This window comes from Mobula birostris, chromosome 23 (assembly GCF_030028105.1).
Source record: "Mobula birostris isolate sMobBir1 chromosome 23, sMobBir1.hap1, whole genome shotgun sequence".
Classification (NCBI taxonomy): Eukaryota; Metazoa; Chordata; class Chondrichthyes; order Myliobatiformes; family Myliobatidae; genus Mobula; species Mobula birostris.
In genome coordinates, this window is record NC_092392.1 from 12,076,795 (window position 1) to 12,102,366 (window position 25,572).

The 25,572-nt window shown below is 43.9% G+C and overlaps 1 protein-coding gene across 1 annotated transcript in view; it reads left to right on the top strand.

The window, feature by feature from the left end:
• Positions 1-13,565, top strand: part of LOC140186624 (C-type Lectin CRL-like) — a 31,178-nt gene extending 17,613 nt beyond the window's left edge. Inside the window, exon 6 of the mRNA XM_072240983.1 lies at positions 13,026-13,565. Coding sequence (XP_072097084.1) covers positions 13,026-13,063 — 38 coding nt within the window. The 3' untranslated portion in view covers positions 13,064-13,565. The remainder of the gene's footprint in view (positions 1-13,025) is intronic.
• The last annotated feature ends 12,007 nt before the right edge of the window (positions 13,566-25,572 follow it).

The window sequence follows — 25,572 nt, forward strand, 5'->3', positions numbered from 1 at the left end:
AACCTGTTCTTTTTGTACAGGTCATGCCTTCTGCAGAGGATATTCCTATGATCCATCAATCTGAAATCTTGCCCTCTACACCAACTCCTCAGCCACGCATTCATTCGCCAAATTATCCTACTCTTACCCTCATTGGCACGTGGCACAGGCAACAATCCAGAGATTACTACCCTGGAGGTCCTGCTTTTCAGCTTTCTATCTAACTCACTATATTCTCTCTTCAGGACCTCCTCCCTTTTCCTACCTATGATGTTCTTACCAATATGTGCCACAATTCCAACTTCAGAATGCTCTGTACCTGTTGGAAAATGTGAATGCACACATTGTATTTTCTATGTATTACAGTATTTACTCAACAGTATTTACTCAAATGCACACATTGTATTCTCTACAATATTCTCTATGTAACCACTGTTAGCTCATTAGAAGGTATTCACTATGTAGTCATGACTTTTGACCTGTTCACTATTAATTCATGAAGAGAACTAGAATGAAACCAAGTAAAAAGATAACGGTGGTGAGTAAGGTGATGAAATATGTGGCAGTATGTCGATGCAAGACCAATTAAGAAATAACTGTGGTTAGGGATGAGAAGACATATGGTCTAAAATGTAAACTAGGACATAATTAATTTGGGGAGTAAAACAATAGTGGAAAGTCGAGAGCAGATATATTGATGATATGTAATCACAGGCCAATTGGATGTGATAATGTAGCTAAGATAGGAAAATTGCTATAAAAAATGCTGTGTACAAGCCTCGACGGGCAGTCAGCTACTAGCTTTCTGATTGTCTCAGCTTTGATTTGCAAATTAAAGTATAAAACGTCTTGAAGGGTTTTCTGCCTCTCCTTGCCATTTGTGAGAAACGAGAAACCACGACACACCTGATCCAAGACATTCCTGATGCTGGCATAGGTGAGGCAACATTTCATCCGGGTTTCTCTTTCATGTCCACAGAATCTCCTATCTGGTCCCCTAAATATCGAATCTACAATCATTACTGCACTCAGAAAAATGGATTTCCCTTCCTCCACCACTGATGTTGCCCTCACCAGCATGTCCTCCATTTCCCAAGCATCCACGCTCACTGAATCTTCCTGCTGCCTTAACAGTGACAGAGTTCCTCTTGTCCTAACCTACCACCCCATGAGCCTCTGCATGCAACACATCATTCTCCACAACTTCCACCATATCCAAAGGTATCCTACCACTAAACGTATACGTACCTCTTCCCTTCTCTCCACTTTCTGCAGGGATCCCTCCCTTTCTGATCATAACTCTCCAGTAATCTCTCACCCAACATTTATTCCCACAAGTGGCCAAAGTGCTACACCTGCCCATTCACCTCCTCCCTCACTTCCACTCAAGGACCAACAGTCCTTTCTGGTGAGGCATCATTTTCCCTGCAAATCTAGCGGGATCGTCTATTAACCATTAAGATATAGGGGCAGACTTGGGCTATTCAGCCCTTTGAGTAGTTCTGCCATTCCATCATGGTTGATCACGGATTTCACTCAACCTCATACACCTGCCTTCTCTCCATATCTTTTGATACCCTGACCAATCAGGAAACGATCAACTTCCACCTTAAATGGACTTGACCTCCACCGCAGACTGTGACAGAGCATTCCACAGATTCACAACTCTCTGGCTAAACAAATTCCTCCTTCCCTCTGTTCTGAAAGGTCACCCCTCAATTTTGAGGCTGTGCCCTTTAGTTCTGGATACCACCACCATAAGAAGCATCCTTTCCACATCCACTCTATCTAGTCCTTTCAACATTCGACAGGTTTCAATGAGATACTCCCGCACTCTTCTAAATTCCAGTGAGTACAGGCAAGAAGCTGTCAAATGCTCCTCACTTCATTCCCGGATTCATCTTCGTGAATCACTTCTGGATTCTTTTCAATGACAACACATCCTTTCTGAGATATGGGGCTCAAAACTGTTGACAATACTCCAAGTATGGCCTGACTATTGTCTTATAAATGCTCAGAACTATCTCTTTGTTTTTATATTCTATTCCCCTTGAAATAAATGCCAACGTTGCATTTACCTTCTTTACCACAGACCCAGCCTGTAAATTAATCTTCTTGGAGTCTTGCACAATGACTCCCAAGTCATTCTACACCTCTGATGTCTGAACCTTCTCTACATTGACATAATAGTCCGCACTATTGTTCCTTTTAGCAAAATTCATTATCATACATTTCCCAACACTGTATTCCATCTGCCACTTTTTTGTCCATTCTTCCAATTTGTCTAAGTCCTGCTGCAATCACATTGCTTCCTTAGCACTACCTGCCCCTCCACCTATCTTTGAATCATCGACAAACTTTGCCACAAAACCTTCAATTCCATTATCTAAATCACTGACAAACAATGCTAAGTGTAGTGGTCCCAATACTGAGCCCTGAGGAACACCACTAGTCACTGGCTGCCAACCAAGAAAGGCCCCTTTTATTCCCATTCACTGCCACCTGCCTGTTAGCCATTCCGCTAACCATGCCAGTATCTGTCCTGTAACGCCATAGGATTTTATCTTGTTAAGCAGCTTCATGTGTGGCACCTTATCAAATGCCTTCTGAAAATCCAAGTAAATGACATCCACTGCCTCTCCTTTGTCCACCCTGCTTGTTACTTCCTTAAAGAGCTCAACAGATTTGTCAGACAAAATTTCCCTTTACAGAATCCTGCTGACTTTGATTTATTTTATCATTAGTCTCTAGGTACCCCGAAACCTCATCCTTGATAATAGACTCCAACACTATCCCAACCACTGAGGTTAGGTTAACTGACCTATAATTTCCTTTCTTTTCCCTTCCTCCCTTCTTAAAGAGAAAAGTGACATTTGACATATTTCAGTCCTCTGGAACCAAGCCAGAATCAAGTGATTCTTGAAAGATCATGACCAATGCATCCATTATCTCTTCAGCAACCTCTCTCAGGACTCTGGGATGTAGTCCATCTAGCCCAGGTGACTTGTCCACCAGAAGATCCTTCAGTTTGCCTTGCGCTTTTTCCTTTGTAATAGCAGTAGCACTCACTCCTGCTCCCTGACACTCACGGACCTCTGGAACCCTGCTAATGTTTTCCACAGTGAAGACTGAGGCAAAGTACCCATTAAGTTCATCTGCCATTTCTTTGTTCCCCACTACTACCTCACCAGTATCATTTTCCACTGGTCCAATATCAACTCTCACCTCCCTTTTACTCTTTATATAACTTTAAAAAAAAAACTTTTGGTATCCAGTGTTATATTATTGCCCTCATATTTTCTTTTTCCTTTTTTATAGCTTTTCAGTTGCCTTTTATTGGATTTTAAAAGTTTCCCAATCACCTAACTTCCCACCCACTTTTGCCCCATTATGTGCCCTTTCCTTGGCTTTTATATCGTCTTTAACTTCCTTTGACAGCCACGGTTGCCTACCCCTGCCATTTGAGAACTTCATCCTCTGTGGGACATACCTATTCTGCATCTTGTGAACTATTCCCAGAAACTTCAGCCAACCCCGCTCTGCCGTCATCCCTGCCAGTATCCTCTTCCAATCTACCTGGACAAGCACCTCTCTCGTACCTCTGTGATTCCCTTATTCCATTGCAATAGTGATACATGCTTCTCCTTCTCAAATTGCATTATGATCACTGTCCTCTAAGGATTCCTTTACATTAAGCTTCCTAATAAGATCTGGATTATTACACATCACCCAATCTAAGACAGCCTTTCCCTGAGTAGGCTCAAGCTCAAGCTGCTCTAAAGAGCCATCTCGTAGGCATTCAACAAATTCTCTTTCTTGCGATCCTACACCAACCTGATTTTCCCAATCCCCTTGCATATAGCACATCCCTGCTACACCTGATGACCCTGTGATTCCTGTCTCAGAGGACAATGTTAGGCTGCCTTTAAAGAGAGTGAACCCTCGCAAGGTGGAAGCTCCCAATGGAGTACCTGGTAAGGCTCTGAAAACCTGTACCAACCAACTAGCGGGAGTATTCAAGGACATTTTCAACCTCTCACTGCTACGGGCAGAAGTTCCCACTTGCTTCAAAAAGGCAACAATTATACCGGTGCCAAAAAAGAATAATGTGAGCTGCCTGAACGACTATCACCCAGTCGTACTCATATCGACAATGATGAAATGCTTTGAGAGGTTGGTTATGACTAGACTGAACTCCTGCCTCAGCAAGGACCTGGACCCATTGCAATTTGCCTATCATCACAATAGGTCAATGGCAGACAATCTCCATGGCTCTTCACACGGCTTTAGACCACCTAAACAACACAAACACCTATGTCAAGATGCTGTTCATCGACTATAGCTCAGCATTTAATACCATCGTTCCCACAATCCTGATTGAGAAGTTGCAGAACCTGAGCCTCTGTACCTCCCCTTGTAATTGGATCCTCAACTTCCTAACCGGAAGACCAGTCTGTACAGATTGGTGATAACATATCCTCCTCACTGATGATCAACACTGGCACACCTCAGGGGTGTGTGCTTAGCCCACTGCTGTACTCTGTATACACATGACTGCGTGGCTAGGCACAGCTCAAATACCATCTACAAATTTGCTGATGATACAACCATTGTTGGTAGAATCTCAGGTGCTGACGAGGGGGCATACAGGAGTGAGATATGCCAACTAGTGGAATGGTGCCGCAGCAACAACCTGGCACTCAATGTCAGTAAAGCGAAAGAGTTGATTGTGGACTTTAGGAAGGGTAAGACGGAGGAGCATATATCAATCCTCATAGAGGGATCAGAAGTGGAGAGAGTGAGCAACTTCAAGTTCCTGGGTGTCAAGATCTCTGAGGCTCTAACCTGGTTCCAACATATTGATGTAGTCACAAAGAAGGCAAGACAGCGGCTATAATTTATGAGGAATTTGAAGCAATTTGGCATGTCAACAAATACACTCAAAAACTTCTATAGTTGTACCGTGGAGAGCATTCTGACAGGCTGCATCACTGTCTGGTATGGAGGGGCTACTGTACAGGACTGAAAGAAGCTGCAGAAGGTTACAAATCTAGTCAGCTCCATCTTGGGCACTAGCCTACAAAGCACCCAGGACATCTTTAGGAAGTGGAGTCTCAGAAAGGCAGCATCCATTATTAAGGACCTCCAGCACCCAGGGCATGCCCTTTTCTCACTGTTACCATCAGGTAGGAGATACAGAAGCCTGAAGGCACACAATCAGCGATTCAGGAACAGCTTCTTCCCCTCTGCCATCCAAATGAAATTGATTTACTTGTTTATTTATTATTGTTTTATTTTTTCTCTCTCTCTCTCTGCTAGATTATGTATTGCATTGAACTGCTGCTGCAAAGTTAACAAATTTCATGTCACAAGCTGGTGATAATAAACCTGATTCTGATATTGGAGACCCCCATTACAATTGTGTCATAACCCTTGTTACATGCCTTTTCCAACTCCCTTTGCAATATCAACCCCACATCTTGTCCACTATTTGGAGGCCTATATATGATTCTCATAATGGAATTGCATAGCACGGGCAGCAATCCCAAGATTACTACCTTTGAGATACTGCTTCTCAGCTTCCTTCCTAACTCCCTGTATTCTTTTTTCAGAACCTCCTCCCTTTTTCTACCTATGTTGTTGGTACCAATATGTACCATGACTTCTGGATACTCACCCTCCCTTTGTGTCTGGTGATTCCAATGTGGACTCCAGTACATTGGTGAGACCTGTCATAAATTGGGGGACTGCTTCATTGAGCACCTCCGCTCCATCCTCTATAATTGGAATTTCCTGGCTGCCAAACCCTTTAGTTCCAATTCCCATTCCTGTTACGACATGTCAGTTCATGGCCTCTTCTTGTGCCATGATAAGGCCACCCTCAGGGTGGAGGAGCAACACCTTATATTCCGACTGGGTCTCCTCCAACCTGATGGCATGAATATCAATTTCTCCTTCCAGTTAAAAAAATTCCCTCTCTCCCCTCTTCTTCTATTCGCCACTCTGGCCTCTTACCTCTTCTCAGCTGCCTATCACCTCCTCCTGGTTCCCCACTTCTTCCCTTTCTCCTGCTGTCCACTCTCCTCTCCAATCAGACAGCTTCCTCTCCAAACCTTTACCTTTCCAACCCACCTGGCTTCATCTATCACCTTCTTGCTATCCTTCTTCTCCTCACACCACCTTTTAATTCTGGCATGTAACATCATCCCCCTTCCTTTCCAGTCCTGAAGAAGGATCTTGGCCTGAAGTGTTGACTGTTTACTCATTTCCAAGGAGGCTGCCTGATCTGCTGAGTTCCTCCGGCATTTTGTGTGTGTCGCTTTGGTTTTCCAGCATCTGCAGAATTTCTAAGGCTTATCATTCCATTATTCTGCCTGACATCCCCCACTGCTCTAAATGTGCAATAAGAAAGGAAAAAAGAAAAAATAAATGAAATAAATCTACCTACAGCTTTTGCCATTCTTTGTTGAAGTGTTTATGAGCTGAGCCTGAACTCCCCACTCTAATACTGGCTCACTGACTTGATGGTGCTCCCAAAATGGCCGCTCTGCTTCAACCTATCTTCTTTTATTAGCGTAAACATGAGGAATTCTGCAGATGCTGGAAATTCAAGCAACACACATCAAAGTTGCTGGTGAACACAGCAGGCAGGTCCTGACAAAGGGTCTCGACCCGAAACGTCGACCATACCTCTTCCTAGAGATGCTGCCTGGCCTTCTGCGTTCACCAGCAACTTTAATGTGTGTTCTTTTATTAGCCCTTGCCAAGAGCATAATTGTGCACAATCCAACATATCCTTGGGAACTGTGGTGCACAGGATGTCCCGACCGCACCTGCTCCCTTCTTTGGAACTCTCACTCCTGCTATGGAATCGAATGTTTCAAAGTTCAAAGTTCAACTTTAATTGTCATTCAATCACACATGAATATTCATGAATGCAGCCAAACAAAACAGCATTACTCCGCGTCCAAGGTGCAGAACACACAACCAGTAGTCACACACAGCAGAAGGCACATCTAAGATCAAATATCGGTAAAACACAGCCACTGAAGTTATATAATCCGAGACGCTGAGTATGAATGATGCAGGAGTCTGCGGTTAAACACAATAAAGCTTGTATTCTGCCGAGCAAACACTGGGGCCAACACCATCGGCAGCTTGGATACCATAACAATGCCTCCAGTGAAGTGCACATTTTCGATACAACTTCCCCCACTGCTGTCCACCAATAAATTAGTGACTCAGACTTACAGTACTCTAGATTAATAATATACAACCCTGAGATTCATTTTCTTGCAGGCATACTCAATACATCCAATAAGTATCATAGAATCAATGTAAGACCAGAGCAACTGGGCAGACAGCCAGTGTGCAAAAGACAACAAACTGCAAATACAAAAAGAACCATAAAGAGAGATAATAATAATAAATAAATAAGCAATGAAGATGAGGTAGGGCAAACACAAGGAGACAGTGTACTGTTAAGAGCAAGGTCTTGAACAGTATTGCTCAGCAGAGAGATCTTGGGATCCAAGTTCATAGCTCCTTTAAAGAGGCTACAGAGATCCATAATGTGGTTAAGAAGGCTTATGGAATGCTTGCTTTTCTTAGTTGAGGCATTCAAATGTCAGGAGGTTACATTACAACTTTACAAAACTCTAGCTTGGCCATATCTAGAGTATTTCGTAGAATTCTGGTCACCTCACTACAGGAAGGATATTGAGGCTTTGAAGAGGATGCAAAGAGCTTTACCAGGATACTGCTAGGTTTAGAGGGCATGCGCTATCATGAGACATCAGATAAACTTGGGTTGTTTTCTCTGGAGCATCGGAGGCCGAGGGGAGATCTAAAAGAGGTTTCGAAGATTATGAGAGGCATGGATCAAGTGGATGGACAGTATCTGTATCCCTGGTTTGAAATATCTAATACCAGGGGCATACACTGAAGGTGAGGGGTAGGTTCAAGGATCAGCTGAGGGGTAAGTTTTTAACTCAGAGTTGTGGATGCCTGGAATGTGCTGCCCGGTATGATGGTAGAGGCAAATACTTTAGAGGCTTTTAAGAAACATTTGGATAGGCACTTGGATATATAGAGGATGGGGGGATTGGGACATGGTGTAGGTAGGAGGGATTAGTATTTGGGTGTTTTTGATTTGTTTTGTAGCTCATTTAGCAATACACTGTGGGCTGAATGGCCTCCTGTGCTGTACTCTTCTATGTTCTATGTTCTGAGGGGCCCAAAGTGGCTCATAATACTCCAAGTGAGACCTTACCAGTGCCTTATAAAGCCTCAACATTACATCCATGCTGTTATATTGTAATTCTCATGAAATGAAATGTCAGCATTGCATTTGTTTTCCTAACTAACAACGCAACCTGCAAGATAACTCTGAGGGAATCCAGCATGAAGGCATCTCTGACCCTGGCACCTGTGGGCAACTTATCACCCAGGAGTGTCATTATTGTCCACACAATCTCCTGCCTGTCCCCTTAACTTGCCCCATATCACCCATATCACCACTGCTCACTCTCCTCTCCACTTCCGTTCTGAGCCCCAGAGCCAGACTCAATGCACAGATCTGACTGCTGTGGCTTTCCTCCGCGTGTCTCACGTCAGGTGTGGTGGTGTTGGGAGACCTCTAGTGGATGGTGTAGCCCATTATTTAAGAAAGGATGTGTTGACTTTGAAGAAAGTTGAGAGGAGGTTCATGAGAATGATTCCAGGAATGAAAGGGTTATCATATGAGTTGCGATTGAAGGCGCTGGGCCTGTACTCACTGAAATTTAGAAGACTGAGGTGGGTTCTCATTGAAAAGCCTAGACAGAGTAGACTTGAAGAGGATGTTTCCTTTCATATGAGACTCTAGGACCAGAGGACACAGCCTCAAATTAGAAGGATATCTATTTAGAATGAGTGAGGAGGAATATCTTTAGCCAGATGATGGTGAGTTTGTGGAATTTATTGTCACAGGTGGCTGTGGAGTCCAGGTCACTGGGTTCATTTAAGGTGAAGGTTGACAGGTTCTTGATTAGTCAGGGCATGAAAGTTATGGAAGAAGGCAGGAGAATGGGGTTGAGGGGGAAAGGGATCAGCCATGACAAAATGTCAGAGCAGACTTGATGGACAGAATAGCCTAATTCTGCTCCTACGTTTTATGCCTTAATCCTTGTTTTAAGTTAGAGCTCTCAATCTTTAAACTGCTTATCCCAACACCACCAGCATTTAAACTTGCTGACAATGTCAACAAAACAATGCAATTACCAGAAAGGAATAGCTCTGTGAAGTCCATGCATACACTCCAGAATCTGGGCTGGTGACCAGCTGAATCTTAACAGTCTTCTCTTGGTCACATTGAGGACAGGTAACACCTGACAAGGATGGGTGATGAAGGGCATCTGTGGATCTCAGGCTGCCCCAGGTCAGAGGGCATTGGGATCAGATGTCCATATGAGCAGAGGCATAAAAGTGGCTTGAGGGCCAGTCAGTCAGTGAGTATGGAGTTTGAACCTAGAGTTCCGTGTCCTGTCATCAGCTAGTCCACTGGTTGATCGAGCTGAAGGGCAACTGGAAGTCTGATTGTTGAAGCCTGATGACTGAAGCCAGGGGATTGGAGGTTGAATGCCTGTCCTGGAAGAGGTGTGTGTGTGTGTGTGTGTGTGTGTGTGTGCTCACAGATATGAAGCACAGCAGCCAGAGCCATCTCACAGCCTCAGCTCTGCGGAAGGAGTAAACATCACAGAGGAGCCAGTGGAATTGGCCTGAACCTCGTCTCCAGTCCTGACACCCTGCCTTTCCAGTCTACCTTGGCCAACATTTAAATTGTTCGAACTCCGGATTGTGCCTTGTGTTAGGACCCGAGCCCTGCCGCCACAATACACTCTGGGCCGAAATCTTGCTGCCCAGTCTGAAGCCATTCTCGACATCTCCAAATCGCCTCGGTACTTAGAGCAATCCAACCTCACACCCACTTTAGGGGGATGGACATCGAAATGTGTTTGCCTCGACCCTCTCTGAAAAGCTCGCTCCAGCTCCATCCCCAACATCGACACCATCTCCATCTGCGACCCCACCTCGAATACCTTACACTCTGTCTTTGCAACGCACCAGCACGTGTCATCCCTCGGGTCAGCGTCACCTCTTCATTGTTTGTTTACCACAATTTGCCTCATTACAAGTGTTATTAATGATGTTATTAGTCATACTTCTTCCCTTTTGAACTACCATAAGGCTGTCACCCAACTTCAGTAATGCCATCTTAAACCAGAAGAAAAGCCATCTGCAACCAGAAATGCAACATTTGCTGAAACGAGAAACCTAAACTTTGATTGCCTCTCTGACAAAGTGAATGAACTTGCAGATTTCTCCCCAGTAAGTTTAGGACCAGGAATCGCAACTGATTCCTCACCCATGAAACTGGGGGTTGCTACTTACATTAAGTGGCTAAGACTGAATTACCTTCTTTGTCCTCACAGAGATCTGGGACCTCTCCAACCTCCATCATTACTTTACATCTCTTCCTTGGCTATTGTTACTCTCCATCTCAGCTTCCTAACCTCAGGACAATTCCAGGCTGCTGGTACCAACTTCTGCACATCTCACAGCTTGCTGCTCCCTGCTCCATCAGAAACCTCACACACACACTCCATACTTCAAAAGGCTTCATACATTATCCTTCCATCCAATGAAACAGGCTTATTCTGAGACCAATGTTTATAATACTTCCTCTCACATTCTTACAGACACCTCACTGGCAACTTCCTCGCTGGAACCTAAAAGAGAGTCTCCATTGCCCCCTCTAACATCCTGCTGCTCCCCCTCCTCCCCCATGTACTGGGAACATGCCTCTGTAAGGGTTATTTCTCGCCAGTCTATGCAAGTCCCTCTGGGTGCAATCTCTGACAGCCCCAGTCATTGCATCATCCATCCACTCAGTGGCAAACATGCCCTGCAGCTGGAAGCTTGCGCTGTTTGTGCCCTTAAAGGTTGGCTGGAGAAAGGGCACCTGTGAGATTCAAAGCCAGCAGCTGTGAGAGCACAGTGCTCAGACTAACACTGTGATTCTGAGCCTGGGGTTACTCAGAGAAACCTGTTCACACTGCTTTCTGGGTCATGCAGTCAAAGAGCTCCATCTTTATGCAGATTTATGCAAGATGATCATCACTGCTGTGCTAAATCCATGAAAGTTATGACACCAATTTCTAATCCTGAGCTTTACTTTAAAGAAGGCAGGAAGGATCTGCCTTCCCTTACGGGCCGTTTTGATGATGCTGTTTAAATGCATGAAAGGTTTAGGGTGAATTATGAGAAATATTATCCAGTGTTTGCTGGTCCAATGAGTTGGGGGGGGGGCACAATTGGTAAAAGAAGTGAAGTTTCACATAAGCAAATCACAACTACTTTATACTTTATTGTCACCAAACAATTGATACTAGAACGTACAATCATCACAGCGATATTTGATTCTGCGCTTCCTGCTCACTGGATTACAAATTGATAGTAAATATTAAAAATTTAAATTATAAATCATAAATAGAAAATAGAAAAGGGAAAGTAAGGTAGTGAAAAAAAAAACGAGGGGCAGGTCCGGATATTTGGAGGGTACGGCCCAGATCCGGGTCAGGATCTGTTCAGCAGTCTTATCACAGTTGGAAAGGAGCTGTTCCCAAATCTGGCCGTATGAGTCTTCAAGTTCCTGAGCCTTCTCCCGGGGGGAGGAGGGACGAAAAGTGCATTTGCTGGGTGGGTCGTGTCCTTGATTATCCTGGCAGCACTGCTCCAACAGTGTGCGGTGTAAAGTGAGTCCACGGATGGAAGATCGGTTTGTGTGATGTGCTGCATCGTGTTCACGGCTAAACACAAACATATGGTAAGTAGTAAGATTTGGCCAGAAGATCACACAAGCCTATTCAATATTTCCATCTATGAACCAGTCCAAATGTACTTGAAGCTGTACGTATACCCACACTGGCATGTGGACATCTTTACCCTCAGATCCCCTTTCAATCTTCCCAAACTTTCATCTGTAATCTCTGCCCTCCAGTTTTAAACTCTTTTGTCCTGGGAAATAAAACGTGGAGTATCTGCCCCTTCTTTGTTCCTTAAAAACTTCAACAAAGCCAACACTGACCCTCCTTTTCTTCAGGAAAACAGTCCCAGACTCTCCAATCATCCCTTCATAAGTGAAGGTCTCCAGACCTGGCAACTTTCCTGTGAATGTTTTGTGCACCCTCCCTTGCTTCATCACGTCTTTCCTAAGGCATGGCAACTAGAACTGCACAAAATACTCCAACAGTTTTTGAACCAATGATTTTTACAACTGCATCATGAAGTCCCAACTCCTGTACTCAGTGCTTCAACTAGGGAAGACAAACATTTCACATGCCCTTTTCTCACACTGTCTACCCGTGTCACTGCTTTCCGGGATCCATGTTCTTGTACTCCGAGGTCACCCCAATCGACAACACTCTTCAGGCCCCTGCCATTAACTGTGCAAGCCTTGATCAGGTTTACGTTGTGAAATGCATCACCTCACACTTGTCCGGTTAAATTCCCTCTGCCGTTCCTTGGGCCAATTTTCTCAGTTGTTCTGAATCCAGTTGTAAAGTTGAACAACCTTCTTCACTGTCCACAACACTGCTGATATAGGTGTCATCTACAAACATACTAATCATAGCACTTGCAATCTTATCCAAATCATTAACAAACAACAGAGACCCGAGCTGTTTCCTGATGTTACATACCTCAAGGAGATCTTCTGACTTTCTTGTGAGAATGATGTAATGGTCTTTTGGAGGTCACCTGATGTAATTTTCCCGTCGATGTGCGGTCACGTGATGACGTGTTCACCACGGCTATAAAAGGGAAGACCCCTGGTGACGCAGTTAGTCTTCCAGTTAGAACATCAATGAGATACTCAGCTCTGTTGCGTATTTGCATTATGACGCAGTTTTGATTTTAAACAGAGTTTTATGTTCTAATGTAAGGTACAGAAGTCTGAGCTAGCAGTTTGACCAATCGCTGACAGGTTTGTTAATGTATCTTTTCAGTAACATTGGAGAGTGAAGACAGGTTTGGAAAGGATTGACCATTATTGAATTCGTTCAAGAGTGATCTGCATGAGATAGCCTCTGCTAAAAAGGAAACAGAAAAGGCTGTGCAGGATCTATTCTACAGAGGAGGATGGTCAGCGCCTTTAAAACCGTTTTATTTCTGTCATCATGATACCTGTGGACAAGGCAGGATCTGACTGGGAGTGGCAGTGACGTCGTGTCTTCGAGGAATTCGTTACTTCATGGAAGTCTCTCCTAATTGACTATACACATCTCTTGGACTTTAAAATTTACCATTTGAAGAACTGTGTTTGAATTTATTGCTTTAAGAACTGGTTTCGCATTTATCACTTTAAGAACTAGTACTGAGTAGCGGTTTACTGAATGGCCGCATAGCTGTTTACTTCCGGTTAGGGTTTTCATTTTTTTTCAGTGTTTATCAGGGTTTAATAAATGACTGCACCTCTTCCTAGAGATGCTGCCTGGCCTGCTGCGTTCACCAGCAACTTTTATGTGTGTTGCTTGAATTTCCAGCATCTGCAGAATTCTTGTTGTTTGCGTTTTTAATAAATGTTTGTTTGTTTATAAATCCTGACTCGATATATTCATTGTTGCCTATCACGTGACACTGAAAAACATCACAGGCCTCCAATCTGGGAAGCGGCCTTCTGCTGCCACCCTCTAACTCCATGCATCAAGCCAATTTCCTGTGCAGTTAGCTAGATGACACTGGATCCCAGTGGCTAATAACATTTCATTAGTTTCAAGATAATGATGAGAAAGATAGGACTGGTCCTCGAGTCCAGATTCTAAATTGGAGATGGTTTGAGAAAGGATCTGGATAGAGTGGATTGGGGCAGGTTGTTTTTGGGCAAAGGTGTGCTTGGTAAGTCCTTGATCTTCGAAAGTTAAATTTTAAGAGTACAGCGTTTGTATGTTCCTGACAGAATAAAAGGCAAGACGCACAAGTTTAGGGAACCTTGGTTGTTGAGGGATATTGAGGCCCTTGTTATGAAAAAGAAATAAGCACGTATCAAATATAGGCAATTAGGATCAAATAAGCTGCTTGAGGAGTGTCCAAATGCAAGGACATACTTCAGCGAGAAATCCAGAGGGTTAAAAGAGGGCATGGTGTTGCTGTGCAGCCAAGGGGAAAGAGAATCCCAAGGGCTTCAAGAGATATATTAAAAGCAAAAAGGATGGCAAGGGACAGAATTGCTCCTCGTGAAGATCAGTGTGGTAATCCATGGATGGGACTGAAAGAGATGGGGAGAGCTTAAATGGAATTTTTATTTCTGTCTTTAATTCAGAGACAGACAAAGAATCTATAAAAACAGAAGCAAAAGAGTCGTGAGGTCATGGACTGTAACTGGATTATAGAAGAGGAGGTGCTTGCTATCTTGAGGCAAAATATGGTGAATAAGTCCCCAGGGCCTGACAAGGTGTCCCCTCAGACCTGGCTTGAAGATAGTGCAGAAATTACAGAGGCCCTGGCTGTTACGTTTTGTAACTCCGAAACATAAAACTAATTGCAAGAAAAAGACGGGAGCCCATGAGAACAGGGCTTTGTTTTGTTTTTACTTTAAAGAAGCTACAAACATATGATAAGGCGGTGTAATGATGTATGCCATTTACATACTTTTACATATAACCTGCAATGCATTATGTAAAGAACAAAGAATGCTTACTCAAAAATTATATTTACAATATTACTCAAATATTACTGAAATACTAAAGACACAACACTTCTCCCTGCTTAGCTATAAATTCCAACTTAATATAGAATGCATCTCAACTTGTATACAAATACTATATACAGTATACACTATACTCCATAACATAGCTACTATGTACAGACATTCACAGCATAGTGAATTTTAAATACAGTAGTCACTTTCAGGCCTGAAGATTTAATCACTGTGGAGGCTTTCTTACTCTTCTGGGATAATACCTTTCCCAACAACATGATCACTCTGCTTGGCATGTGAGACTTGTGGCTGTGAAACAATCACAGGCTCTGGGGCCCCCTCTGTGGTGGTTGTGGGATTTGACTCTGGGACTGCAGGAAGTGGTTCTGACAGCTCTGGCCACCTTTCCTCTCTAACAATTGACTTTGCTTTCCTCAACTGATTGATGTGTTGTTTCCACTTGATCAGATGCAGTTTCCACTGTGAGGGGGGGTGGTCTAGTTCTGAATACACACTTTTGATCACCACTGTAGTCCTTCACCAGGATTGCTTGTCCAGGAGTGAAACGTTGATCCTTTCCATGATTAGTTGTCCTCTTGAATTGTGACCTCCAAGAAACAGAGCACATTTCTGCATTTGTGGTGTTGCTGTTAGTAAAACACCCTTCTCTGGATTGAAAATGGACACCGGTGGTTGATGATCGGTAGCAAGGAAAAGCTCTCTCCCATACAAGTACTGTTAGAAAGGTTTTACACCCCAAACCAGATTCAAGAACTCTCTGTCAACCTGAGTATAATTTTTCTCTGCAGCAGTAAGAGAGTGTAATGCTAAGGCTATGGGGCATTCACTTCCATCACACATGTGATGTAACTGTACCAGTACCATAAGGCATCACAGGCAAGCTTTACTGAACAATGTGGATCATAAAGTGTGAGTACAGTGGCTGACATCACCATTTCCTTTACCCTTTGCAAAGTCACCTCACACTATTATGTCCATTGACATTTTTTCCCAATCTATAGCAATGAGATCAAGTGGTGGTACACATTAGCCAGATTTGGCAGGAACCTGTTATAGTAACTGACAAATCCTAAAAAGGCCTGCAACTGTGATACATCCTTTAGCCTTTGGGCATCCACCACTAATCGAATTTGTGTCTAAATATTGTGCAGCAATGGTGTGACCACAGTGAGTTATGTTTGGTTTAAAGAATTCACACTTGTGTCATTCTCTGAGCCCATAATCTTCTCATCTTTTTAACACTGTCTTGAATTTTTGCAGATGTTTTTGTCATCTTTACTGGTAACAATGATGTCATCCAGGTACCACTGAGTGTCTGGCCAGTCTTGCAGCACCTGATCCACAGCTTTCTGTCAGAGTGCAGGTGTAGATGCTACCCTGAAAACAAGCCTACTATCATGGTAAATCCCTTTGTGAGTGGTTATGGCGAATTTCTAAGGAGAGGAGAAGATGGCGGCGCGGTGCAGCACGCAGCAGCCACTCCGGTGATGAATATCTGTTATCTGTCAACTAGGGTGCTGCGCACAATTCTGATTTGATGGAGGCAGATGTGAGAGCACAGAGGAACATCTGGTGAAATTTCTGAAATGCCTGTTTTGCTGCCGCTGCTACTGTGTGATCCGAAATCTCCGGAGGGGAAGGCCGCGAGTCCTTGACTTTGCTTGTTGCTCAGCGGCCAGGGCAAGATTGAAGCGCTCGGCAGAGATGGTGCTCGGTGTCAGAGGGCTGGTCGGAGGCTCGAAGTTTTCGGACGGACTCAGAGTTAGCTGTGGTCGGGTGCTTCCAGGGTGCTGCATCAGCAAGTTTGTGGCGCTGGAGGCTCAAGGCAGGGAGAGTTTCTCCCTTCTACTGTCTGCATGAGATGGTGGGGCTATCGGGACTTTGAGACTTTTTTTTACCATGCCCATGGTCTGCTCTTTATCAAATTATGGTATTGCTTTGCACTGTTGTAACTATATGTTATAATTATGCAGTTTTTGTCAGTTTTAGTCTTGGTCTGTCCTGTGTTTCTGTGATATCATACTGGAGGAACATTGTCTCATTTCTTAACGCATGCTATTCTAAGCGACAATAAACAAGGACTGAGTGTCCTCATAATCTAAATACTTTGGACTCTCCTTCTACGTCGAGCCTCAGCCAAGTCCATTTTGTTGAAGTGCTTTCCTCCAGAAAGGTTTCCAAATATATCCTCTTGCCTGGACAATTGTTATTGACGATTTTCAGTACTGGGTTGATGGCGAACTTAAAATCACTAAGATACTGACAGACCCATTTTTTCTTGGCTAATGGGTGCATTGGCATTGCCCATTGGCTCCATTCAACTTTGGAAAGAATTCCTTCAGCTTCCATGCAATCTAGCTCACTGGCTACTTTATCACAAATGGTATCAAGATCTGGACGGGCTTTCTGAAACTTCGGTGTGGCTTTTTCATTTAACACTATTTTACCCTTGATATATTTGTGTTTTCCATTACCATCCTTGAATGCTACTGTGGCATAATCAAATACCTTCTTTAATTGGCTTTCAGTTGATTCTATTCCAGGGGATATAGCAAGCAGATGGTGGATAGATCTCCAACAATTTACAATGGTCTCAGCCACTCATGGCTCCACAATGATGGCCGTCTTGTTTTTACTACATACTGTACAAGCCCAATGTGGCTTGTTAGTTGCACTTCACTGTTACAAGTGTCATTCCCACAGGAGTTCTTTTTACTCCAAGATAGGTTCTTGGTTGGATATCTGCAGGCTTTACTTTAGTCTCCTTGAAATGCCATTCAAAACCATTTTGTGAAATGACTGAAACAGCTGAGCCAGTGACCATTTCCACTTTAATTAATTTGCTGTTCACTTCTGGTGTAAGCCATATTGGTTCCCTCTTGTTAGTTTTCACATTATAAATCTCAAAGCTACCCATTCCAGTGTAAATCAGATCATTATCAGATTTTTCATCACAGCGTGCAGATTAGTACTCTTTTTGAGGCTGTATAATCTTGCCGTTTTAGCTTTTTCTCTTCTCTGTGCTGTCCATTTATTTTTGTCTGCCCAGTATGCTCTTTGTATGAGTCCTACTTTGCTGCATTTTCTGCATGATTCACCTTTAAACTTGCATTGGTCTGGTGTATGTGAGCCCTGCCACAACAGTTGCACAATTTGCTCAGTCAGGTAAGTTCCTATTTAGATGCTACAGTTTTGTTCACGCTCACCTTCATTCCCGACTGCCACTCAGTTGTGCCTCTGTCTGCTGCTTCCATTGATACAGCTATTTCAATTGTTCTTTTAAATGTAAGTTGTGCTTTAGTTAAGAACAATTTTTGAATGCTTTCTTTTAAGATTCCATAACTGAAACTATCTCTCAGTGCATCATTAAACCCATACAAAAGACAAATGTAGGTCCCCTACTGACAGAAACAGGTGAATTGATTATGGGGAGCAAGGACATGGCAGACCAATTGAATAATTACTTTGGTTCTGTCTTCACTAAGGAGGACATAAATAATCTTCCAGAAATAGTAGGGGACAGAGGGTCCAGTGAGATGGAGGAACTGAGCGAAATACATGTTAGTAGGAAAGTGGTGTTAGGTAAATTGAAGGGATTAAAGGCGGATAAATCCCCAGGGCCAGATGGTCTGCATCCCAGAGTGTTTAAGGAAGTAGCCCAAGAAATAGTGGATGCATTAGTGATAATTTTTCAAAACTTGTTAGATTCTGGACTAGTTCCTGAGGATTGGAGGGTGGCTAATGTAACCCCACTTTTTTAAAAAGGAGGAAGAGAGAAACCGGGGAATTATAGACCAGTTAGCCTAACGTCGGTGGTGGGGAAACTGCTGGAGTCAGTTATCAAAGATGTGATAACAGCACATTTGGAAAGCGGTGAAATCATCGGACAAAGTCAGCATGGATTTGTGAAAGGAAAATCATGTCTGACAAATCTCATAGAATTTTTTGAGGATGTAACTAGTAGAGTGGATAGGGGAGAACCAGTGGATGTGGTATATTTGGATTTTCAAAAGGCTTTTGACAAGGTCCCACACAGGAGATTAGTGTGCAAACTTAAAGCACACGGTATTGGGGGTAAGGTATTGATGTGGATAGAGAATTGGTTAGCAGACAGGAAGCAAAGAGTGGGAATAAACGGGACCTTTTCAGAATGGCAAGCAGTGACTAGTGGGGTACCGCAAGGCTCAGTGCTGGGACCCCAGTTGTTTACAATATATATTAATGACTTAGATGAAGGAATTAAATGCAGCATCTCTAAGTTTGCAGATGACACGAAGCTGGGTGGCAGTGTTAGCTGTGAGGAGGATGCTAAGAGGATGCACGGTGACTTGGATAGGTTGGGTGAGTGGGCAAATTCATGGCAGATGCAATTTAATGTGGATAAATGTGAAGTTATCCACTTTGGTGGCAAAAATAGGAAAACAGATTATTATCTGAATGGTGGCCGATTAGGAAAAGGGGAGGTGCAACGAGACCTGGGTGTCATTATACACCAGTCATTGAAAGTGGGCATGCAGGTACATCAGGCGGTGAAAAAGGCGAATGGTATGCTGGCAGTTATAGCAAGAGGATTCGAGTACAGGAGCAGGGAAGTACTACTGCAGTTGTACAAGGTCTTGGTGAGACCACACCTGGAGTATTGTGTGCAGTTTTGGTCACCTAATCTGAGGAAAGACATCCTTGCCATAGAGAGAGTACAAAGAAGGTTCACCAGATTAATTCCTGGGATGGCAGGACTTTCATATGAAGAAAGACTGGATGAACTAGGCTTGTACTCGTTGGAATTTAGAAGATTGAGGGGGGATCTGATTGAAACGTATAAAGTCCTAAAGGGATTGGACAGGCTAGATGCAGGAAGATTGTTCCCGATGTTGGGGAAGTCTAGAACGAGGGGTCACAGTTTGAGGATAAAGGGGAAGCCTTTTAGGACTGAGATTAGGAAAAACTTCTTCACACAGAGAGTGGTGAATCTGTGGAATTCTCTGCCACAGGAAACAGTTGAGGCCAGTTCATTGGCTATATTTAAGAGGGAGTTAGATATGGCCCTTGTGGCTAGGGGGATCAGGGGGTATGGAGGGAAGGCTGGTACAGGGTTCTGAGTTGGATGATCAGCCGTGATCATAATAAATAGCGGTGCAGGCTCGAAGGGCCGAATGTCCTACTTCTGCACCTATTTTCTATGTTTCTATGTTTCTATGAAACTGATAATGCTCAGATGATCTCTTCAATTCAGCCACATATAAGACCGTAAGATATAGGAGCAGAATTAGGCCATTTGGCCCATCGAGTCTGCTCCATCATTTCATGATGGCTGATGCAACTTTCCTTTCATCACCAATATCCTGGCTTCTCTCTGTATCTCTTTATTCCCTGACCAATCAAGAATCTATCAATCCCTGCCTTAAATATACATAGATACTTGGCCTCTTCAGCTGACCGTGGCAAAGAATTTCACAGATTTACCAGTCTCTAGCTAAAGAAATTCCTCCTCTGCTCTGCTGGGTGAGAAGCTGACAGCGAGGCAGGTGGATGCTTTCCTGGTGTCATGGATTCTTGATTACCTGACTGGCAGACCACAGTACGTGTGCTTGCAACACTGTGTGTCCGACAGAGTGATCAGCAGCACTGGGGCTCTACAGGGGACTGTCTTGTCTCCCTTTCTCTTCACCATTTACACCTCGGACTTCAACTACTGCACAGAGTCTTGTCATCTTCAGAAGTTTTCTGATGACTCTGCCATAGTTGGATGCATCAGCAAGGGAGATGAGGCTGAGTACAGGGCTACGGTAGGAAACTTTGTCACATGGTGTGAGCAGAATTATCTGCAGCTTAATGTGAAAAAGACTAAAGAGCTGGTGGTAGACCTGAGGAGAGCTAAGGTACCGGTGACCCCTGTTTCCATTCAGGGGGTCAGTGTGGATATGGTGGAGGATTACAAATACCTGGGGATACAAATTGACAATAAACTGGACTGGTCAAAGAACACTGAGGCTGTCTACAAGATTTGTCAGAGCTGTCTCTATTTCCTGAGGAGACTGAGGTCCTTTAACATCTGCCGGACGATGCTGAGGATTTTCTACGAGTCTGTGGTGGCCAGTGCTATCATGTTTGCTGTTGTGTGCTGGGGCAGCAGGCTGAGGGTAGCAGACACCAACAGATTCAACAAACTCATTTGTAAGGCCAGTGATGTTGTGGGGATGGAACTGGACTCTCTGACGGTGGTGTCTGAAAAGAGGATGCTGTCCAAGTTGCATGCCGTCTTGGACAATGACTCCCATCCACTACATAATGTACTGGGTGGGCACAGGAGTACATTCAGCCAGAGACTCATTCCACCGAGATGCAGCACAGAGCGTCATAGGAAGTCATTCCTGCCTGTGGCCATCAAACTTTACAACTCCTCCCTTGGAGGGTCAGACACCCTGAGCCAATGGGCTGGTCCTGAACTTATTTCCTGGCATAATTTACAGATTACTATTTACCTATTTATGATTTTATTACTATTTAATTATTTATGGTGCAACTGTAACGAAAACCAATTTCCCCCGGGATCAATAAAGTATGACTATGACTATGACTCATCTGCATTCGAAAAGGACGCCCCTCTATTGGGAGGCTTTTTCCTCTGGTTTTAGATGCTCTCACCACAGGAAACATCTACTCCATCAAGGCATTTCCCCATTCGATAGGTTTCAATGAGATCCCTCCCTCACCTCCCACCCACCTTTCTTCTGAGTTCTAGCTAATTCAGCCTGAGAGCCATCAAACATCCTTCATATGACAAGCCATTCAATCCTGGAATCATTTTCATGAACCTCCTTTGAACCCTCTCTAGTTTCAACACATCCTTTCTAAGATAAGGGTCTCAAAGCTGATCGCAATACTCCAAGTGAGGCTTCACCATTGCTTTATAAAGTCTCAACATTACATCCTTGCTTTTATATTTTAGTCCTCCTGCAATGAAAGCTAACATCACATTTGCCTTCCTCACCACAGAGTAACCAGCAAATTAAACTTCAGGGAATCTTGCACAAGGACTACCAAGTCCCTTTGCATCTCAGATTTTTGTATTTTTTCTCCATTTAGAAAATGGACAATCCTTTCCTTTCTTTTACCAAAGTTCATGACCATACACTTCCTGACGCTGTATTCCATCTGCCATTTCTTTGTCCATTCGACTATTCTAAATCCTCCTATGTTTCCTCAAAACCACCTGACTCTCCATCAATAGAGTCATTAATTCCATCATTCAAATTGACAAATAACATAAAAAAAACAGTCCCAACGCAGAATCCTTTGAACACCACTAGTCAGCGAACCGGAAAACGCTCTCTTTATTCCCACTCTTTGCCGCCTGCCAATCAGCCACTGTTTTATTCATGGCAGAATCTTTCCTGCAATACCATGGGTTCATAGCTACATGTGTGGCACTTTGTCAAAGACATTCTGAAAATCCAAGTACACAACATCAACCAATTCTCTTTTGTCTATCCTGCTTGTTATTTAGACCATAAGATAAAGGAGCAGAATTAGGCCATTTGTCCATTGAGTCCACTGTAGTACTGATACATCTGACTTTAGCTTTTCCTTCTCAAATTTCAAGGTGAACTTGTTTATATTAAGACACCTTATGGTTCCCTTACCTTAAGCTCTCTCATCAATTCTGGTTCACTAGACAACACCCAATCCAGAATAGCTAATCTTCTAGTGGGCTCAACCATGAGCTGCCCTAATAAACCATCTCATAGGCATTCCTGAAATTGTCCCTCCTGTAATCTACCACTAACCTGATTTTCCCAATCTGCCTGCAAAGTGAAGTCCCCCATGACTATTGTAACATTGCCCTCAGGGGTGTGTGCTTAGCCCACTGCTCTACTCTCTATATACACATGACTGTGTGGCTAGGCATAGCTCAAATACCATCTACAAATTTGTTGATGATACAACCACTGTTGGTAGAGTCTCAGGTGGTGACGAGAGGGCGTATAGGAGTGAGATTCTGTATGCCAACTAGTGAATGGTGGGCAGCAACAACCTGGCACTCAACGTCAGTAAGACCAAAGAGCTGATTGTGGATTTCAGGAAGGGTAAGACAAAGGAACACATACCAATCCTCATAGAGGGATCAGAAGTGGAGAGAGTGAGCAGCTTCAAGTTCCTGGGTGTTAAGATCTCTGAGGGGCTAACCTGGTCCCAACATATTGATGTAGCTATAAAGAAGGCAACACAGTAGCTATACTTTATTAGGAGTCTGAAGCAATTTGGCATGTCAACAAATACGCTCAAAAACTTATATAGTTATACTGTGGAGAGCATTCTGACAGGCTGCATCTCTGTCTGGTATGGAGGGGCTACTGCATGGGACTGAAAGAAGCTGCAGAAGGTTGTAAACCTAGTCAGCTCCATCTTGGGCACTAGCCTACAAAGTACCCAGGACATCTTTAGAAAGCGATGTCTCAGAAAGGCAACGTCCATTGTTAAAGACCTCCAGCACCCAGGGCATGCCCTTTTCTCACTGTTACCATCAGGCAAGAGGTACACAAGCCTGAAGGCACACACTCAGTGATTCAGGAACAGCTTCTTCCCCTCTGCCATCTGATTCCTAAATGGACTTTGAAGCTTTGGACACTACCTCACTTTTTTAAATATACAGCACTGTATTTCTGTTTTTGCAGATTTTTAAATAATCTATTCAATATACATAATTGATTTACTTGTTTATTTATTATTGTTTTATTTTATTTATTATTTTTTTTTCTCTCTCTCTGCTAGATTATGTATTGCATTGAACTGCTGCTGCTAAGACAACAAATCTCACGTCACATGCCGGTGATAATAAACCTGATTCTGATTCAGGTATGCCTTTTCTATCTCCCATTGTAATTTGTAGACCACATTCTTACTACTGTTTGGGGGTCTGTGTACAACTTTGTTGTGTTCCTTAGCTCTATCCACTGATTTAACACCTTCTGACCCTATGTCACTCTTTCTAATGATTTGATTTCAGTTTTTACCAACTAGCAACACTGTCTCGACTACCTTCCTGCCTATCCGTTTGATACAATGTGTATACTTGGACTTTAAGCTCCCAGCTATAATCTTTCAACCATGATTCTGTGATGCTTACAACATCATGCTGCCAATCTGAAACTGTGCAGCACATTCATCTACCTTATTCTGTATACTACATGGAGGGCTTGGGACTTTAAGGGTTATGAGCCAAACACAGGTAATTGGGATCAGACAGTGAGCAATTGGTCAGCATGAGTTTGTTGGGCTGAAGGGCCTGTATCCAAGCTGTATTGCTATAGCATTCTGTGGCTGCTGGACCAGACAATATTCCTGATAGAGTGCTTAGAGGATGTGCAGACTAGCTAGCAGAGATTCTCATTGACATCTTCAACATCTCCCTGAGCAGTGCCGTCGTTCCTACGTGCTTCAAGGCCACGACCATCATCACCGTGCCGAAGAAGTCTTCAGTGTCCTGCCTCAATGACTACCGTCCTGTTATACTCATATCCGTCATCATGAAGTGTTTCGAGAGGCTCGTCATGAGGCACATCAAGACCCTGCTGCCCCCCTCACTGGACCCCCTGCAGTTTACATACCGTCCCAACCGTTCAACTGACGACGCCATTGCCATCACCCTCCACCTGGCCCTAACCCGCCTGGACCAAAAAGACACGTACGTTCAAATGCTGTTCATAGACTTCAGTTCAGCATTCAACACAATCATTCCTCAGAAACTGATTGGAAAACTAAGCCTACTGGGCCTGAACATCTCCCTCTGCAACTGGATCCTAGACTTCCTGACTGGGAGACCTCAGTCAGTCCAGATTGGAAGCAACACCTGCAACACCATCACACTGAACATGGGGCCCCCCCAGGGCTGTGTACTCAGTCAATTGCTGTTCACTCTGCTGACCCACGACTGTGCTATAACACACAGCTCGAACCACATCATCAAGTTCACCGTGGATATGATTGTGGTGGGTTTCATCAGCAAGAATGATGAGTCACATACAGAGAGGAGGTGCAGCGGGTAACGGACTGGTGCAGAGCCAACAACCTGTCTCTGAATGTGAACAAAACAAAAGAGATGGTTATTGACTTCAGGAGGACATGGAACGACTACTCTCTGCTGAACATTGATGTCTCCTCCATAGAGAGCGTTAAGAGCACCAAATTTCTTGGTGTTCACCTGGCGGAGAATCTCACCTGGTCCTTCAACACCACCTCCATAGCAAAGAATGCCCAGCAGCGTCTCTACTTTCTGCAAAGGCTGAGAAAAGTCCATCTCCCACCCATCATCCTCACCATATTCTACAGAGGTCGTTTTGAGAGCATCCTGAGCAGCTGCATCATTGCTTCGTTCGGAAACTGCACCATCGCAGATCGCAAGACCCCGTAGCTGTCATGGTCTGGCCCATGAAGTTGGTATTCTGGTTCACGGTCCGGTCCATGGTTCCTTATTCCAGGGTTTCTGGTTTACCCCAGTTTCTGTTGTAGGCACATGATTCTCGTTTTGGGGCTGAGACATAAATATCTCTGCAAACCACGGATTCCCGGCTGGACTGTCCTGTTCCCCTCCCTGTCTTCTCCCTCCTCACCTGACTTTCTGCCCGGATGCCTCGCCTGACTCTCTGCCTGGATGCCAGCGCCCCCATTGTGACAGTAGCGGACAGTGAGGTCAGCTGAGAAGATCATCGGGGTCTCTCTTCCCACCATTAGAGACATTTACACCACACGCTGCATCCGTAAAGCAAACAGCATTATGCAGGAACCCACGCACCCCTCATACAAACTCTTCTCCTTCCTGCCATCTGGCAAAAGGC